Raw genomic sequence first — 20,730 nt, 5'->3', positions numbered from 1 at the left:
AATAAATAATGTTGTCTCTAGTTCTTAAACTAACCTGATTAGATGTGTCTGGCCACACATTTAGGGATTTCAAATTCTCAAGCTTCTCTAAAGTTTTGTGTAAGTTCTCAGGTATCAGGAATTCTATTAATTCCAGGTTTTCAAGTCTGAAAAAATTAAAGAACCTTAGTGAGTGCCCCACGTCCCCACATTGTCATTGGAGAAATAAAATATGTGTAAGAAAAAAAAATTGTATAAGAGAAAAAAATTGAATCATAATTTCCTGTCAATATGCACATCTACATAGTATGTCCTTATTATCTACAAAGTTTCATGAAATTATGTTGTGTGGTTTCAGAGGAGTTGCGATGACAAACTGTTGCAGAAGTACATTGGAGCAAATAAGTTCAAAGGGACATAACTCCTAGAAAAAAAATTGAATCATAATTTCCTGTTGATATGCACATCTACATAGTATGTCCTTATTATCTATAAAGTTTCATGAAATTCTGTTGTGTGGTTTCAGAGGAGTTGCGATGACAAACTGTTGCAGTAGTACATTGAAGCAAATAAGTTCAAAGGGGCGTAACTCCTAGAAAAATAAAATGCTCTGCAGGGCGCAGCTTGATACGACCGCAGAGGTCGAACCCTGAACAGTTCGGGCAAGTATGGACACAACATTCAAGCTTGATACAGCTTTGCATTTGGATTGTGATTAAATATTTGACACAGCATAGGTTTCTGACACAGAATGAATGTGGTCTAAGAACTTAAAAATTTTAAATTGGACATTCACCTATTATGGTCCAATATCCAAAATCTAAATACATGGTTAGATTCAGCATATCAAAGAACCCCAAGAGTTCAATTTTTGATGAAATCAAACAAAGTTTAATTTTGGACCCTTTTGACCTCAATGTGGACAAAGTTGATAATGGGGCCCAAAAATCAAAAATCTAAATACATGGTTAGATTCAGCATATCAAAGAATCCCATATATTCAATTTTTGTTGAAATCAAACAAAGTTTAATTTTGGACCCCAATTTGGACCAACTTGAAAACTGGGCCCATAATCAAAAATCTAAATACATGTTTAGATTCAGCATATCAAAGAACCCTAAGAATTCAATTTTTGTTAAAATCAAACTAAGTTTAATTTTGGACCCTTTGGACCTTAATGTAGACCAATTTGAAAATGGAACCAAAAATTAAGAATCTAAATACACGGTTAGATTATGCATATCAAAGTATCCCAATAATTCAATTTTTTGATGAAATCAAACAAAGTTTAATTTTGGACCCTTTGGACCTCAATGTGGACCAATTTAAAAACGGGGCCTAAAATCCAAAAACTAAATACACGGTTAGATTCAGCATATTAAAGAACCCCATGAATTCAAGAATAAAACCCCATTGAAATTGGTCAAGAAATAAGCAATTTATACGAAGTATCTTCTTTTGCACAATACTGTGCAATTAAATATTTCTTGCTATTGCGCAATACTGTACAATTGACAATTTCTTGCTATTGCGCAATATTGTGCTCTTAGATATTTCTTGCTATTGCGCAATACTGTGCAATTGAAGATTTCTTGCTATTGCGCAATACTGTGCAATTGAAGATTTCTTGCTATTGTGCAATACTGTGCAATTGAAAATTTCTTGCTATTGCACAATACTTATTACATAATAATTTACACATCCTGTTTGGTGTGAATCTCCTACCATATCATTATTATTTGCTTTTAAATATAAATCAGAAATAACCAACTTAAAATGGAAAATTTTAAAAGAAAAAAAAAAGGAAAAAAAAGAAAAAAAAGGAAAAAAAAGGAACCCCCCCCCCCCAAATTTTTGAACCCCCTTATGATTCACCACCCCAAAACTCAATCCCAGCCTTCCCTTTGTGATATGGTACCTTGCAGTACAATTTCAGAGAGATCCATACACTTGAACACAAGTTATTGTCTGGAAACTAGAAAAATGTGTTTTTTGGCCCCTTTTTGGCCCCAAATTCCTAAATGTTTAGGGCAATTACCCCCAAACTCAAAACCCAGCTTTCCCTTTGTGATATGGAACCTTGTAGTACAATTTCAGAAAGATCCATACACTAACACACAAGTTATTGTCCTGAAACTAGAAAAATGCTTGTTTTTTGCCCCTTTTAGGCCCCTAATTCCTAAAATATTGAGGCAATTACCCCCATCATCAATCCCAGCCTTCCCTTTGTGGTATGGTACCTTGCAGTACAATTTCAGAGAGATCCATACACTTGAACACAAGTTATTGTCTGGAAACTAGAAAAATGCTTATTTTTGGTCCCTTTTTGGCCCCCAATTCCTAAACGTTTCGGCAATTACCCCCAAACTCAATTCCAGCTTTCCCTTTGTGATATGGAACCTTGTAGTACAATTTCAGAAAGATCCATACACTTACACACAAGTTATTGTCATAAAACTAGAAAAATGCTTGTTTTTTGCCCCTTTTTTGGCCCCTAATTCCTAAAATTTGGAGGCAATTACCCCCAAAATCAATCCCAGCATTCCTTTTGTGATATGGAACCTTGTGGTACAATGTCAGAGAGATCCATACACTAACACACAAGTAATGTCTGGAAGTTACAAAAATGCTTATTTTTGGCCCCTTATTCCTTTACTGTCGGTACCATAACCCCGAAAATCAATCCCAACTTTCCTTTTGTTGTATTGAACCTTGTAGTGAAATTTCATAGAGATCCATTCACTTAAACTAAAGTTAGAGTGCGTAAACCAATGTGTCTTCGGACGACGACAATGTCATACCAATATACGACCACAAAAATTTTTTTGCGATCGTATAAAAATGCTTATTTTTGGCCCCTTTTTCCTAAACGTTTTGGGCAATTACCCCCAAACTCAATTCCAGCTTTCCCTTTGTGATATGGAAGCTTGTGGTACAATTTCAGGAAGATCCATACACGTACACACAAGTTATTGTCATGAAACTAGAAAAATGCTTGTTTTTAGCCCCTTTTTTTGCCCCTAATTCCTAAAATTTTGAGGCAATTACCCCCAAAATCAATCCCAGCATTCCCTTTGTGATATGGAACCTTGTGGTACAATGTCAGAGAGATCCATACACTAACACACAAGTTATGTCAGGAAGTTACAATAAAATGCTCCGCAGGGCGCAGCTTGATACGACCGCAGAGGTCGAACCCTGAACAGTTGGGGGAAGTATGGACACAACATTCAAGCTTGATACAGCTTTGCATTTGGATTGTGATTAAATATTTGACACAGCATAGGTTTCTAACACAGAATGAATGTGGTCTAAGAACTTAAAAATTTTAAATTGGACATTCACCTATTATGGTCCAATATCCAAAATCTAAATACATGGTTAGATTCAGCATATCAAAGAATCCCAAGAATTCAATTTTGGATGAAATCAAACAAAGTTTAATTTTGGACCCTTTTGACCTCAATGTGGACAAAGTTGATAACAGGGCCCAAAAATCAAAAATCTAAATACATGGTTAGATTCAGCATATCAAAGAACCCCATATAATCAATTTTTGTTGAAATCAAACAAAGTTTAATTTTGGACCCCCATTTGGACCAACTTGAAAACTGGGCCCATAATCAAAAATCTAAATACATGTTTAGATTCAGCATATCAAAGAACCCTAAGAATTCAATTTTTGTTAAAATCAAACTAAGTTTAATTTTGGACCCTTTGGACCTTAATGTAGACCAATTTGAAAACGGAACCAAAAATTAAGAATCAAAATACACGGTTAGATTATGCATATCAAAGAACCCCAATAATTCAATTTTTGATGAAATCAAACAAAGTTTAATTTTGGACCCTTTTGACCTCAATGTGGACAAAGTTGATAACGGGCCCAAAAATCAAAAATCTAAATACATGGTTAGATTCAGCATATCAAAGAACCCCATATATTCAATTTTGTTGAAATCAAACAAAGTTTAATTTTGGACCCCGATTTGGACCAACTTGAAAACTGGGCCCATAATCAAAAATCTAAATACATGTTTAGATTCAGCATATCAAAGAACCCTAAGAATTCAATTTTTGTTAAAATCAAACTAAGTTTAATTTTGGACCCTTTGGACCTTAATGTAGACCAATTTGAAAACAGAACCAAAATTTAAGAATCTAAATACACGGTTAGATTCGGCATATCAAAGAACCCCAATAATTCAATTTTTGATGAAATCAAACAAAGTTTAATTTTGGACCCTTTGGACCTCAATGTGGACCAATTTAAAAACGGGGCCTAAAATCCAAAAACTAAATACACGGTTAGATTCAGCATATTAAAGAACCCCATGAAATCAAGAATAAAACCCCATTGAAATTGGTCAAGAAATAAGCAATTTATAGGAAGTATCTTCTTTTGCACAATCCTGTGCTATTAAATATTTCTTGCTATTGCGCAATACTGTACAATTGACAATTTCTTGCTATTGCGCAATATTGTGCTATTGGATATTTCTTGCTATTGCGCAATACTGTGCAATTGAAGATTTCTTGCTATTGCGCAATACTGTGCAATTGAAGATTTCTTGCTATTGTGCAATACTGTGCAATTGAAAATTTCTTGCTATTGCACAATACTTATTATATAATAATTTACACATCCTGTTTGGTGTGTATCTCCTACATTGTACCATATCATTATTATTTGATTTTAAATATAAATCAGAAATAACCAACTTAAAATGGAAAATTTTAAAAGAAACAAAAAAGGAAAAAAAGAAAAACTAGAGGCTCTCAAGAGCCTGTGTCGCTCACCTGACTCTACTTTGGTTTTAGAAATCATGTAAAGATAGATAAAAATCATAACAGATACCCAAATAATGATTGAGGCCAAATTTTGATTAATATTGGTCCCGTTATTTAATAAAATATCCTGGTGGCCATCTTGAACAGTAAATCGGCAACAAAGTAGCAACACTTGGTCAGCACTTCATAAGGAACATTCATGCCATGTTTGGTTTCATTCCATTCAGTGGTACTCTAAAAGAAGACATTTGTATGTATTTCCCATAGGGTCCTATGTTAAACTAAGCCCCCCCCCCCCTAGCGGCCATCTTGGATGATGGATCGACTGCAAAGTAACAACACTTGGTCAGCAACTCATAAGGAACATTCATGCCATGTTTGGTTCAATTCCATTCAGTGGTTCTCTAAAAGAAGACAATTGTATGTATTTCCCATAGGGTCCTATGTTAAACTAAGTCCCCCGCTGTCGGCCATCTTGGATGATGGATCGGCTGCAAAGTAACAACACTTGGTCAACATCTCATAAGGAACATTCATGCCATGTTTGGTTCCATTCCATTTATTGGTTCTCTAAAAGAAGACATTTTTATGTATTTCCCAAAGGGTCCTATGTAAAACTAAGTCCCCCGCTGGGGGCCATCTTGGATGATGGATCAGCTACAAAGTAACAACACTTGGTCAGCATCTCATAAGGAAGATTCATGCCATGTTTGGTTTCATTCCATTCAGTGGTTCACTAAAAGAAGACATTTGTATGTATTTCCCATAGGGTCCTATGTTCAACTAAGTCCCCCGCTGGCGGCCATCTTGGATGATGGATCGGCTACAAAGTAACAACACTTGGTCAGAACCTCATAAGGAACATTCATGCCATGTTTGGTTTCATTCCATTCAGTGGTTCTCTAAAAGAAGACATTTGTATGTATTTCCCATAGGGTCCTATGTTAAACTAAGTCCCCCGCTGGCGGCCATCTTGGATGATGGACCGACTGCAAAGTAACAACACTTGGTCAGCATCTCATACGGAACATTCATGCCATGTTTGGTTCCATTCCATTCAGTGGTTCTCTAAAAGAAGACATTTTTATGTATTTCCCATAGGGTCCTATGTTAAACTAAGTCCCCCGCTGGCGGCCATCTTGGATGATGGATCGGCTACAAAGTAACAACACTTGGTCAGCACCTCATAAGGAACATTCATGCCATGTTTGGTTTCATTCCATTCAGTGGTTCTCTAAAAGAAGACATTTGTATGTATTTCCCGTAGGGTCCTATGTTAAACTAAGTTCCCCGATGGCAGCCATCTTAGATGATGGATCGGCTACAAAGTAACAACACATGGTCAACACCTCATAAGGAACATTCATGCCATGTTTGGTTTTATTCCATTCAGTGGTTCTCTAAAAGAAGTCATTTGTATGCATTTCCCATAGGGTCCTATGTTAAACTAAGTCCCCCGCTGGCGGCCATCTTGGATGATGGATCGGCTACAAAGTAACAACACTTGGTGAGCACCTCATAAGGAACATTCATGCCATGTTATGTTTTATTCCATTCAGTGGTTCTCTAAAAGAAGTCATTTGTATGCATTTCCCATAGGGTCCTATGTTAAACTTAGTCCCCCGCTGGCGGCCATCTTGGATGATGGATCAGCTACAAAGTAACAACACTTGGTCAGCACCTCATAAGGAACATTCATGCCATGTTTGGTTTCATTCCATTCAGTGGTTCTCTAGAAGAAGTTCAAAATGTAAAAAGTTAACGCCGACGACGGACGACGCCGGACGACGGACGCCAAGTGATGAGAAAAGCTCACTTGGCCCTTCGGGCCAGGTGAGCTAAAAAGGAAAAAAAAATAAATCCCCCCCCAAAATTTTTTGAACCCCCATTATGATTCATCACCCCCAAACTCAATCCCAGCCTTCCCTTTGTGGTATGGTACCTTGCAGTACAATTTCAGAGAGATCCATACACTTGAACACAAGTTATTGTCTGGAAACTAGAAAAATGCTTGTTTTTTGCCCCTTTTTTGGCCCCAAATTCCTAAACGTTTAGGGCAATTACCCCCAAACTCAAACCCAGCTTTCCCTTTGTGATATGGAACCTTGTAGTACAATTTCAGAAAGATCCATACACTTACACACAAGTTATTGTCATAAAACTAGAAAAATGCTTGTTTTTTGCCCCTTTTTTGGCCCCTAATTCCTAAAATTTGGAGGCAATTACCCCCAAAATCAATCCCAGCATTCCTTTTGTGATATGGAACCTTGTGGTACAATGTCAGAGAGATCCATACACTAACACACAAGTAATGTCTGGAAGTTACAAAAATGCTTATTTTTGGCCCCTTATTCCTTTACTGTTGGTACCATAACCCCGAAAATCAATCCCAACTTTCCTTTTGTTGTATTGAACCTTGTAGTGAAATTTCATAGAGATCCATTCACTTAAACTAAAGTTAGAGTGCGAAAACCAATGTGTCTTCGGACGACGACAATGTCATACCAATATACGACCACAAAAATTTTTTTGCGGTCGTATAAAAATGCTTATTTTTGGCCCCTTTTTCCTAAACGTTTTGGGCAATTACCCCCAAACTCAATTCCAGCTTTCCCTTTGTGATATGGAAGCTTGTGGTACAATTTCAGGAAGATCCATACACGTACACACAAGTTATTGTCATGAAACTAGAAAAATGCTTGTTTTTAGCCCCTTTTTTTGCCCCTAATTCCTAAAATTTTGAGGCAATTACCCCCAAAATCAATCCCAGCATTCCCTTTGTGATATGGAACCTTGTGGTACAATGTCAGAGAGATCCATACACTAACACACAAGTTATGTCAGGAAGTTACAATAAAATGCTCCGCAGGGCGCAGCTTGATACGACTGCAGAGGTCGAACCCTGAACAGTTGGGGGAAGTATGGACACAACATTCAAGCTTGATACAGCTTTGCATTTGGATTGTGATTAAATATTTGACACAGCATAGGTTTCTAACACAGAATGAATGTGGTCTAAGAACTTAAAAATTTTAAATTGGACATTCACCTATTATGGTCCAATATCCAAAATCTAAATACATGGTTAGATTCAGCATATCAAAGAATCCCAAGAATTCAATTTTGGATGAAATCAAACAAAGTTTAATTTTGGACCCTTTTGACCTCAATGTGGACAAAGTTGATAACAGGGCCCAAAAATCAAAAATCTAAATACATGGTTAGATTCAGCATATCAAAGAACCCCATATAATCAATTTTTGTTGAAATCAAACAAAGTTTAATTTTGGACCCCCATTTGGACCAACTTGAAAACTGGGCCCATAATCAAAAATCTAAATACATGTTTAGATTCAGCATATCAAACAACACTAAGAATTCAATTTTTGTTAAAATCAAACTAAGTTTAATTTTGGACCCTTTGGACCTTAATGTAGACCAATTTGAAAACGGAACCAAAAATTAAGAATCAAAATACACGGTTAGATTATGCATATCAAAGAACCCCAATAATTCAATTTTTGATGAAATCAAACAAAGTTTAATTTTGGACCCTTTTGACCTCAATGTGGACAAAGTTGATAACGGGCCCATAACGGGCCCAAAAATCAAAAATCTAAATACATGGTTAGATTCAGCATATCAAAGAACCCCATATATTCAATTTTTGTTGAAATCAAACAAAGTTTAATTTTGGACCCCGATTTGGACCAACTTGAAAACTGGGCCCATAATCAAAAATCTAAATACATGTTTAGATTCAGCATATCAAAGAACCCTAAGAATTCAATTTTTGTTAAAATCAAACTAAGTTTAATTTTGGACCCTTTGGACCTTAATGTAGACCAATTTGAAAACGGAACCAAAATTTAAGAATCTAAATACACGGTTAGATTCGGCATATCAAAGAACCCCAATAATTCAATTTTTGATGAAATCAAACAAAGTTTAATTTTGGACCCTTTGGACCTCAATGTGGACCAATTTAAAAACGGGGCCTAAAATCCAAAAACTAAATACATGGTTAGATTCAGCATATTAAAGAACCCCATGAAATCAAGAATAAAACCCCATTGAAATTGGTCAAGAAATAAGCAATTTATAGGAAGTATCTTCTTTTGCACAATCCTGTGCTATTAAATATTTCTTGCTATTGCGCAATACTGTACAATTGACAATTTCTTGCTATTACGCAATATTGTGCTATTGGATATTTCTTGCTATTGCGCAATACTGTGCAATTGAAGATTTCTTGCTATTGCGCAATACTGTGCAATTGAAGATTTCTTGCTATTGTGCAATACTGTGCAATTGAAAATTTCTTGCTATTGCACAATACTTATTATATAATAATTTACACATCCTGTTTGGTGTGTATCTCCTACATTGTACCATATCATTATTATTTGATTTTAAATATAAATCAGAAATAACCAAATTCCTAAACGTTTAGGGCAATTACCCCCAAACTCAAACCCAGCTTTCCCTTTGTGATATGGAACCTTGTAGTACAATTTCAGAAAGATCCATACACTTACACACAAGTTATTGTCATGAAACTAAAAAAATGCTTGTTTTTTGCCCCCTAATTCCTAAAATTTGGAGGCAATTACCCCCAAAATCAATCCCAGCATTCCTTTAGTGATATGGAACCTTGTGGTACAATGTCAGAGAGATCCATACACTAACACACAAGTTATGTCTGGAAGTTACAAAAATGCTTATTTTTGGCCCCTTTTTGGCCCCTAATTCCTTTACTGTTATTACCATAACCCCCAAAATCAATCCCAACCTTCCTTTTGTGGTATTGAACCTTGTGGTAAAATTTCATAAAGATCCATTCACTTAAACTAAAGTTAGAGTGCGAAAACCAATGTGTCTTCGGACGACGGCGGACGACGCCAGACGACGACGACGACGACGCCAACGTCATACCAATATACGACCACAAAAATTTTTTTGCGGTCGTATAAAAATTTAATCGCAATTTCCTGGTTTGAAAGGAGTTGCGATGACAAGAAACAGGACTGACGGACGGACAGACAGACGGACGGGTCAAAAACATTATACCCTCCGCAACTCGTTGCGTGGGGTATAAAAATTAGTTCTGAGAAGTAGGAAAATTACATGTTACAAGAATGCATGTGTTTTCAGGCTACATATTATACCCTAGTTTAAGCCTAATGCCTAATTATTTTAAGTGTCCAAAGCTGGAAAATAAGGTTCATCAGGTTTAATAGCTAGTTTAAAATGCTCAAAATTATATTTAACCATAGTAAAAGTTGTATATGACTCAATTAATTCAATTTACTTCACTTCAGTGGTTTAATTGATACCTGTTTTTGAATTGACTTTCACACAGATTATGAAAAGATATTTCTTTTAATGTTCAATCAGATAAATGTTAAATAATACTATCTACCTTATGGATTGATATAGTTTTATCATTTTATGATCATCTAAAACCTCACTACCTTGGCACTGTATGTTGATATTACGCTGTTTTAAAAACAAACAAAAACTTAAAGAATAAAACTGTAAAATTGGGAAATGTATGAATAGGGCAGAGAAGCATCAAAACCTATCACAATAACTTACTTTGTAAGATTACCCAGAGCTTCAGGTAAACCAGTCTCATAACTATTTCCTCCACATTCTAATCTTAATGTCCGCAGTTCTGTCAATTTACCAATTATTGAGTATGTCTGAAATAAAATGTATAATTGTCATTTATTCAATATTTTATTTTCATTCTGTTACAGATATGTTGCCAATGCCACTTGAATAAAAACAATCAAAGTAAATAAATATAAGAAGATGTGGTATGAGTGCCAATGAGACAACTCTCCATCTAAGTCACAATTTGTAAAAGTAAACCATTATACATGTAGGTCAAAAGACAACATTGGCATACTTTGAAATATCCCCACACAGCAGAATATTTACTTTAGTAAATATACATATTACAAGTTGAACTTGTAGCTCCAAGGATCTAGTATGACTTAACTTTGCAACAGAATAAAATATAATAAACATGTCTCAGCAAAATCTTAAAGCAATGTTTTTAATTCTAAATTAAATTTTGTGTCATATTTTCTATCTTCGGAAATATGACACAAAATTTGATAATGGTGTGGGTCAATAAAACATATTTCCATACAGGAAATAATCAATGTATGTAATTTTTTATAAATTGGATTGTCAGTCATTTGAATACCTATGATCTATTTTTGACATTTTTTAAACACTTAAGTGTCTACTTCAGTCGAATAAATTAGTTTATGTTAAAGATTTGAACTGATTTGGTCATTAAGATGCTCAAATTCAAGCTTAAATATGAAAAATCTATCAAATATGCCATAAAACATCATTTTTCAGATGGTTTTTGTCTAAAATGGAAGTGGCATTCGTGTTCACTCTCAACATTTATATATGTTATGTATTATCATTAAATACAACATATATTTAAATATTAAGACTGAACACAAGTGCGGTGACTCCCATTTTAGACATAAACCGTCTTAGAATTAGCACAATTGCTAAAATTGTGAAGATATCAGTATTTTTGCATGCAATAATGATGCTAGTACCTGATGCATGTCCATTGAATTGTCAAAAACAGCCTATATTTATGTAACAAAAGTATTCTACTTTGCCATTAACAGCTAAAAGTTTACATTTTCAACAACTTTGTAAAAAAGCTATATTTTGGGGCCAAAAAGGGGTCTTACCTGGCCTACTATTTTATGGTAAAATTTGGTTTTGATTAATCCAATTGTTTCAAAGAAGAATTTTTGAAAATGTTTAAGAATAAATAAACATCCTATGCCAAGCAACAGCAACAGGTCACAGTTACAATAGCACCCACATATCAAAAGAGTTAACTCAAGAAATATACAGAATACATACCTCTGGTGTCCATGATGTACAGTCTCCTAATTCTAGATGGACCAGATTTGGTAATAAAGTTAGGAATTCTAATTCTTTATCAGATTCAAAGTCCTTCAAAGTTGTTAATGACTAAAAAACAAAAGGATTCATTTTTACAGAAAAAAACAGGCTCATGAATATTATTTATTTTGTGAATATTTAAATTACCGGTATATATATGTTTATAAAATAAAATATCTAACACAGTCTCTATTGAAAACTTTGATAACCATGCAAAACAACTACTTTTAAATTCCTGGGAAAAAATGTGCAACTGAATACATATTAAGTATTCAATATTATTAATGACTGGAAATTTCTTCAATTTACAGTCACATTTTCATTCATTTGAAAGCAAGATAATTCACCAATGTGAAGCTTTTTAATTCTCAAAAGGTGTGAATTGAGAATGATAGTTTTTATGACCTTTATCACAATCTTAACATTTTCTTAATTCATTTCTGATCGATTTTAAATATCAGACCATTACAGACTAATGATTTACAAAGCTCATATGTTCTTTAAATTTTGGACCTTTTTTAATCAGCAAACAAAACAAACTTACCAGCTTTTGCAAATGTTTTAACGATTTCAGCTCACTTATTCCGCCACTAAATGAGAATGCTGGAAGAGCAAGACCAGAAATGCCTCTCAATTTCAGTACTTTTAAGTCAGCTAAAGATGAAAATTTTCCTATGTCCAACTTTGTTGGATTTGTCCTTAAATAAAAAGAAAACTTCATCACATTTTTTTCACTAGGGGAAATCTATAAGTTACATAATAATTGTACAAACCTACTTATAATAAAAAAACAAAACTAATAAAAATATTTAACCATCATTTCATAGGATAGAAATTGTCATAAAAACAAATCAACTTTTCAAATGGTAATATGTATGTTTGGTTGGCAGGCAGTTTTCAGGTATATAAAAATTCCAATTTTCAGTTTTTGTTTCACTTGTGACAAATAGGATGAGAGACATTGGTATTACTTTTCTTGCACAATGACAGAAACAACAGTAATTTTCTTTGTATCTTATCCTTTATTTTAGCTAGCTTTTCCAGTATTTGAAACCACTTATTTAAGGATTTAACAAATACATGTACAAATCTTTAATATGCTTGCTATGTGGTATGGGTTTTGCTCATTGTTGGCCATACAGTGACCTATAGTTGTTAACTTCTACATCATTTGGTCTTTTGGTGGAGAGTTGTCTCATTGGCAATCATACCATATCCTCTCATTCTTATATTGTATGTAGAATTCAGTACAACTGTGAAATCAAAGATCCATGAAAATCCCATATTTCCTTGGCACATATGCATGAAACTGGTAGAAAATAAATGAATCCACAGTATGCAAATTAACATAGACTACAATAATTCTATAACAAATATTACAATAACTAATACTCTACTACTGTGGATTCATTTATTTTCGTGGGTACCAATTTTCGTGGATTGAGGAAAACTTGCAATTTCGTTGAAAATTTAAATTCGTTGTTCCCCCGTAAGACACAGTATATAAGTTCTCACTGATTTTATTGCCTTCACAAGGCAAATCACAGAATCAATACACATTTGAATATCTTTATGGCAATTTATAATTCATGCAAATTAATGGGGAATAAAATGCTCAGGTAGGCGCAGCTTGATACGACCGCAGAGGTCAAACCCTGAACAGTTGGGGTAAGTATGGACACAACATTCAAGCTTGATACAGCAATTACCCCCAAACTCAAACCCAGCTTTCCCTTTGTGATATGGAACATTGTAGTACAATTTCATAAAGATCCATACACTAACACACAAGTTATTGTCCTGAAACTAGAAAAATGCTTGTTTTTGGCCCCTAATTCCTAAAATTTTAAGCAATTACCCCCAAAATCAATCCCAGCCATCCCTTTGTGGTATGGTACCTTGCAGAACAATTTCAGAGAGATCCATACACTTGAACACAAGTTATTGTCTTGAAACTAGAATAAATGTGGATAGTGTCCACATGTGGACACAGATGATGCCCCCGCTTGCATATCATATAGTTATAAAGGGACATAACTGAAGAACTGTAAAAGTGACCCTACACAAATTTAAACTTGATCTGAGTTTTGTGGTAATAAGCATTGTGTGTAAGTCTCATAACATTTGGTTGAGGCTAACTTAAGTAGAGAACAGAAACTAAAAATTCAGCAATTTTTCTATTTGTAAACACGCATAACTCTAGAACGGTTGTGTATAAGTTTTATAACATTTGGTTGAGACAAACTAAAGTTAGAGAACAGAAACGAAAAAATTCAACAATTTTTATGTTTTTAAAGGGACATAACTCAAGAATGGTAAAAGTGTCGCCACCAAATTTCTTAATTAATCTGTATTATGTAGTAGTAAGCATTGTGTACAAGTTTCATAACATTTGGTTGAGGCAAACTAAAGTTAGAAAAAGGAAACAAAAAATTTGTACTTGATCTTAGTTTTGTGGTAATGAATATTGAGTATAGGTTTCATAATGTTTGGTAGGGGCAAACTTAAGTTACAGAATGGAAACTAAAAATTTTGCAATCTTTCGATTTATAAAGGGGCATAACTCAATAATGGTTAAAGTGACACTACCCAAATTCAACTTGATCTGTGTTTTATCAGTGGAAGTCAAAATTAAACATTGCATTGTATAAAGCATTGATTGTAGTTGATTCAACTACAATCATTGGACAAAGGAATATAACTCCAATTTTAAAAATTACTTGATTTTTAGAAGAAAATAAAAATTTTGCAATTTTCCATTTATAAAGGGGCATTACTCTAGAACGGTTAAAGTGACGCCACCAAAATTCAAACTTGATCTGTGTTTTGTGGTAATAAGCATTGTGTATAAGTTTCAAAACATTTGGTTGAGGCAAACTAAAGTTAGAAAACGGAAACTAAACATTTTGCAATTTTTCGATTTATAAAGGGGCATAATTCTAGAACGGTTAAAGTGACGCCACCAATATTCAAACTTGATCTGGATTTTGTGGTAATTAACATTGTGTATAAGTTTCATAACATTTGGTTGAGGCAAGCTTAAGCTAGAGAACGGAAACTAAAGATTTTGCAATTTTTCCATTTATAAAGGGGCATTTCTCTAGAACGGTTAAAGAGACGCCACCAAAATTCAAACTTGATCTGTGTTTTGTGGTAATAAGCATTGTGTATAAGTTTCATAACATTTGGTTGAGGCAAACTCAAGTTAGAGAACGGAAACTAATTTTGGGACGAACATTCGTACGTACAGACGGACAAGGGTAAAACTTAATGCCCCCACCGCTACGGCGGGGGCATAAAAATGCTTATTTTTGGCCCCTTATTCCTCAACGTTTTGGGCAATTACCCCTGAACTCAATTCCAGCTTTCCCTTTGTGATATGGAACCTTGTGGTACAATGTCAGAGAGATTCATACACTAACACACAAGTTATTGTCTGGAAGTTACAAAAATGCTTATTTTTGGCCCCTAATTCCTTAACTGTTGGTACCATAACCCCTAAAATCAATCCCAACCTTCCTTTTGTGGTATTGAACCTCATGGTAAAATTTCATAGAGATCCATTCACTTAAACTAAAGTTATTGTGAGAAAACCAATGTGTCTTCGGACGACGACGACGACGCCAACGTCATATCAATATACGACCGCAAAAACGCAAAAATTTTTTGCGGTCGTATAAAAAAGCCAATTCATCAGAGTATTTCAATATCTGTCATTGTACATGAACCATAAGAAATCATATTTTTTGGTTTACATCAGTGAAGTGGTTATTTGCTTCCAAAATATTATAAATTTGATATATGCAACTGTTAAGACTTGAAATTTAGAACCTACTTTTACATTTCTGAAAGCAGTAGTAAATAAAGTTTACCATGAGTGTCAGTATCATTCAAACTATTACTTACTACTGGGTCCCATGAATTTTGTGTAAATTATGACAATTAACAATTTTTTTTTTTAAAGATCATACTTCAATACATACTTCATTTGTTCATTTGTGGAGTCACTAATCCATTCTGCTGACAGGGTTTCTAACTGTGTGGTCTTCTCACACAGAGCCTGTAACACAGATCCAGGCACGGCACCAAAGTGGAGTGTATGAACACAGGTAAATAGGTGTATGTTAGAAATTAACTGGTGCCATGTCTTATTTCTATCTTCATAATGGCTTACTCCCCGTAAATCCTAAAAAAAGATAATTGTCATTAATTAAGCTTAGTAACCACTGTATTATAGATAAATCCTACAAAATGATAATAATCATTAGAAGTTAAATATGCAATTACTTACTGTGCCAAATATAATTCCTACAAAATTACTCATCACTAGTTAAGCTTAACAGCCTACTGTATCCATAATATAAAAGGAGCTGCGCCATTAGTGCATGATACGCCCCGGCCTTTCTTTTTAAATAAAGTTCCTTAACTCCTCAATTTCATATCAGAAATTTATAAAAAAAAACTAAAGGGAGTTTATTTTAATAGATACAAACCAGTGATTAAAGTTTTATGAAAACTGCTCAAAGCATTTTTGAGTTATTGTCCGAAAACTGTAAATCCCCCCTTTTTTATGAATAAAATCCCACAACTCAGAAAAGTAAAATCTAAAATTTGATAAAAATCGAAAGGGAGCTTACATTAATAGATATTAACAATTCACCAAAGTTGAATGAAAAGTGGTTTAAGCGTTTTTGAGTTATTGTCCGACATGTTGACAATGGATGGACGGACAAAGGTATACCATAATACGTCCCATAAATGGGCATATAAAAATGATGATTGTTTCTATATAAGTACAAAATTCAGCTTAGGTACAATGTATAATGCTGAACAACAAAATAAATCCTACAAAATGATACTCGTCATTATTTATGCTTGACATCCTGCTGTATCCACAATAAGTAATGTAAATAATAATTATTAGAAAAGCATTGAAGTTTCTTTTCCATAAATTTCTGATATGAAATTGAGGAGTTAAGGAACTTTATTTTAAAAAGCAAGGGGCATATCATGCACTCATGGCGCAGCTCAGTTGCGTATGTTTTATCTTCCTTATTCTAACTCCAAATCAATCCTATCAGGTGGAATTGTAACCCCCATGCCTGTTTATATAAATCTGAATAAAGCTACATTCTTGTAGTCTCTTTTTGATAATTTGGTTAACCATCATGGAACTGTCCACCTAGCAGCCAGTAGTTCAGTACTAGGTAGTATGATTTAAATGATGCATTCTTGTTGTAAATTGTCAATTTTCATATCATGTAACTAGTAAAACTTGTATTGAACTATTTAAAAGGGGGGGTTGTAAACTGTTAGTTAACTGTCAAGGTAGTGACTTAAATCTGTTGGATATAAAGGAAAAATGACTCACCAGAATTTCTACTGCTCTCCTGGAAAGATATTTAGCTGCCTTTTCCCAATCTGCTATCTTCATATTTCTAAATCTTACTTCTCTCCACTGTAAAACATGAAACATAGATGTTAAAGTCTCTGTGTGGATTGATTGATTGGTGTTTAACGCCACTTTCAACACTATTGTGCTAATTCGTAGCGGTCAGATTTAATTGGTGAAGGAAGCTGGAGTGCCTGGAGAGAACCACCGACCTTCGGTAGGAAAACTGACAATCCTATTCAATTAAGATTGGAGTCGAGTGCACCTGCCCCGTGCAGCATTCATAATCACAACCTCAGTGTTGACTGGCTAGTGATATAGTAGTTCTACTACTTAGACCAGTCGCCCACCGAGGCCCCTCTGTGTGGATTGAGATTGCTTTTTGATGCACATTATGCATTGGGATATGGTGTAGAACTGTGACCTAATTGTAAGTGTTACTCTCAACCTATTGCAGTTCATTAAAAAATCATTCATTGCAAAAATAGAAATTGTTATCAACATTTTCATAACAGCACTGAAGTCTTATAGGATTGTAATTATACATGTTTTATTTTATCACCTTGCACTTTGACGACTTGACTGAATTCTACAGCAGTTGGTTAAAATATCAGACCAGCTGAACAGTTTGGTTTAATACAACAAATTGCAATGGGTCAACATTGTCAATGAACTGCAATTGATGTACAACAACACTTACAGTCAAGTCACAGTCATATATGACAAAAAAATCCCTGAAAGCATGGAAAAAGCCCTTATCAAGTGACAATGCTTTTATTGCAGTAATTTGAATATTATCAAGCGCTCACAACAGAAGTGGGATACAAGGAGACTATAAACTTATACTTTGATTTAAATTTGATAATATTTCAGCTTACTAACAATAGTTTTGGTATGCTTTTTCTTAATTTTTTAGTTTCAAACATTATCACACAGCTGTTTTAAACATACAATGCATACCATTGTCACATAAGTTTGCAAAAAGGGGGTATGGTATGTCCATGGACAAACAGGAAATAAATGGTAATTTCACGAGAAAAAAAAAAAACAAAAAATAACAGCTGCTCGATGCTTTTTATCAACTTTCAGTGAATAATGAGCTTCAGGCACAAAAACAATTGAAATAAAAGCTGCAAACACATTGCTCAAAAATAACAGTTTACCATCCATGGAATAAACAAAGTAGACCTGTCCAATGGAAAAACGAAGATATCGGTTTCATCCTTTGGCAGGCAATCTCTGGATGAATTTTTTTTTTTTTTTCAATCTATGAACAAGAAAATTCCTAATTTTTTGTGGATATCGGTTACTTTTAAATTGACCTCTCTCACGTTTGGATTGGTCCATTTCATCTATGAGATAAAAAAATCTTACAGAATAATGAAAAAAAAAAGAAAAACTTACTGTAAAGGGCTATTAACATTTGTTTCTTTTGGCCAAAATTATTTGCTTAAACAACTATTTTCTATTTTTAGGCACACAAACACTATGGATTATTTTTAGATTTTTATTCTTTTAGAAATGTTTTATCATGCTTAAATGATGCATTTAATTTCAGAAAAAAGTTGCTATGCAGATATTTTATTCATATTTCAAGGGATAATGTATTTGTTAAAGTCGGTTGGAATAAACTGGAGACTCTGTCGCTCACCTGCATCTTCAACAATGTCCGCTTTTTAGTAAAAAAATCATCATTAAAGGGGAATAACTCTATTAAGAGTTTGACAATTTCAGTCATGTTGGCATATTTGTAAATCTTATCCTGCTGATAATTTTTCCTGTTTAAAGTTTCTATCTGGTATAGTTTTCAAGTTGATAGGCAAAAATTATCATGAATGGGCAATAACTCCAATGATAAGTCGACTGATGATTTCAGCCATTATTGCTTATTTGTGGATCTTGTCTTGCTGATCAGTTGCGCTATTTAATGTTTCTATTTATCTATTAGTTTTCAAGATAATAGGCAATAAATTGCTTCGCCAAGCGCAGCTGAATACGACTGCAGTGGTCCAAACCTGAACAGTTGGGGCAAAAATGGACACAATATTTGCGCTTGATACAGGTCTGAATTTGGATTGTAATTAAATATTTGACACATAATAGGTTTCAGACACAGAATAACTGTAGTCATAGAACCTTAAATTGGTTATATGATTTGAATTTATATTCCATTTTTTTGCTTTTGTGCAGTATACTATGCTGTTGCAAATTGACCCCCCCTCCCCCCCCAAAAAAAAATGTATCCCCTTTTTTTTTTTTGCTTTTGTGCAATACATTGCAGTGCCAATTGACCCCCCTTCCACAAAAAATAAAAAGTTTTACCCCCCCCCCCCCCCCCCCCCCCCCCCCACCTCAAGATGTGGTCATAATCTCAATTCAAATTTCCAATGGAGTTTGCAATTGCAACCACAATTTACCAATTAAATACATCATCATGGCTAAAATTAATATTCCTTAATCAGCATTTTTAAAAAGTAACTTCTAAAAATAAATTGACAGCTAATCACCTCAAGACAATACAACATTTCTTTATACATAATTTAAAAGCAGTGTAAGGGAGATAATCCAAACATAACATTGTACTTTTTTTAAATTGTCCATTAACCAGGAAACCCTTGTTTTTCCCACTTCTTTGCCCCTAATTCTTAAACGGTTTGAGCCATAACCCCCAAAGCTAATCCTAACCATCTCTTTCATGCCTTTGTGGTATGGAAACTTGTGGTATAATTTCAGAGAGATCCATACACTGTTCCACAAGTTATTGTCTGGAAACTAGAAAAATGCTTATTTGGGCCCCTTTTTGGTCCTTAATTTCTAAACTGTTAGGACTATAACCCCCAAAATCAATCCCAACCTTCCTTTTGTGGTTATAAACCATGTGTTTAAATTACATATATTTCTATTTACATTTACTAAAGTTATTGTCCAGAAACCAAATGTTTTCGGACGACGCTGACAACGACGACGTGATACCAATATACGACAGCAAATTTTTTGCGGTCGTGTAAAAATGAGGAAAAATCGTCATTGAAGGGCAGTAACTTCAATAAGGATTTCAACAATTTCATTCAAGTTTACTTATTTGTAGATCTTGTCTTGCTGATCATTTTTGCTATTTAAACATGTTAAAGGGGCACTAGCTACGAGTTATATATAAAAAATCTAAAGTATGATTTTTTTTGTTCAATCATTAATGAAAGTGAAATAATGAAATAATAATTCGCTTTTAGCAGCCAGTATGGCTCAATTTTGTCAAATTCAGCTAAGAAACATTGATGATGGATTATTCACTTGCAAGTGAATAATTCGACCTCATTGAATCCGTATTCAAGTGAACTTCAATTTAACCCCTTAGCTAGAGATAAATAACGCATGCATTGTGCATGTTCGGTTATTAATAGGAAAAGAAAGTCAACATTGAAAATGAATCAAAGGTAAATCATTTGATTGACTGATTGGATCCACAAAAAAAAATTCTTATACAGGTAAAAATGATGATTAACATATATTTTTAATCTTTAATATGAAATTAAATAGACCTAGACAAATCCTATTGCACAAGTTCGCTTTCTATTCATATTTATATTTATGCTTATATCGCTTATATGACTATCAG

General features: G+C 34.1%; 1 protein-coding gene across 2 annotated transcripts in view; it reads right to left on the bottom strand.

The window, feature by feature from the left end:
* The window catches only part of LOC127738305 (uncharacterized), a 45,394-nt gene that overhangs the window by 4,723 nt on the left and 19,941 nt on the right, over window positions 1–20,730 (bottom strand). For both annotated transcript variants that reach the window (XM_052249506.1, XM_052249507.1), the window contains 6 exons: window positions 17,094–17,180; window positions 15,706–15,908; window positions 12,267–12,420; window positions 11,681–11,791; window positions 10,370–10,476; window positions 35–146 (listed from right to left, as the gene is read on the bottom strand). In XM_052249506.1, coding sequence (XP_052105466.1) covers window positions 35–146; window positions 10,370–10,476; window positions 11,681–11,791; window positions 12,267–12,420; window positions 15,706–15,908; window positions 17,094–17,180 — 774 coding nt within the window. The remainder of the gene's footprint in view (window positions 1–34; window positions 147–10,369; window positions 10,477–11,680; window positions 11,792–12,266; window positions 12,421–15,705; window positions 15,909–17,093; window positions 17,181–20,730) is intronic.

The sequence above is a fragment of the Mytilus californianus genome, unplaced genomic scaffold (assembly GCF_021869535.1).
Source record: "Mytilus californianus isolate M0D057914Y unplaced genomic scaffold, xbMytCali1.0.p SCAF_4, whole genome shotgun sequence".
NCBI classification, from domain to species: Eukaryota; Metazoa; Mollusca; class Bivalvia; order Mytilida; family Mytilidae; genus Mytilus; species Mytilus californianus.
This window is presented reverse-complemented; position numbering and strand designations above follow the sequence as displayed.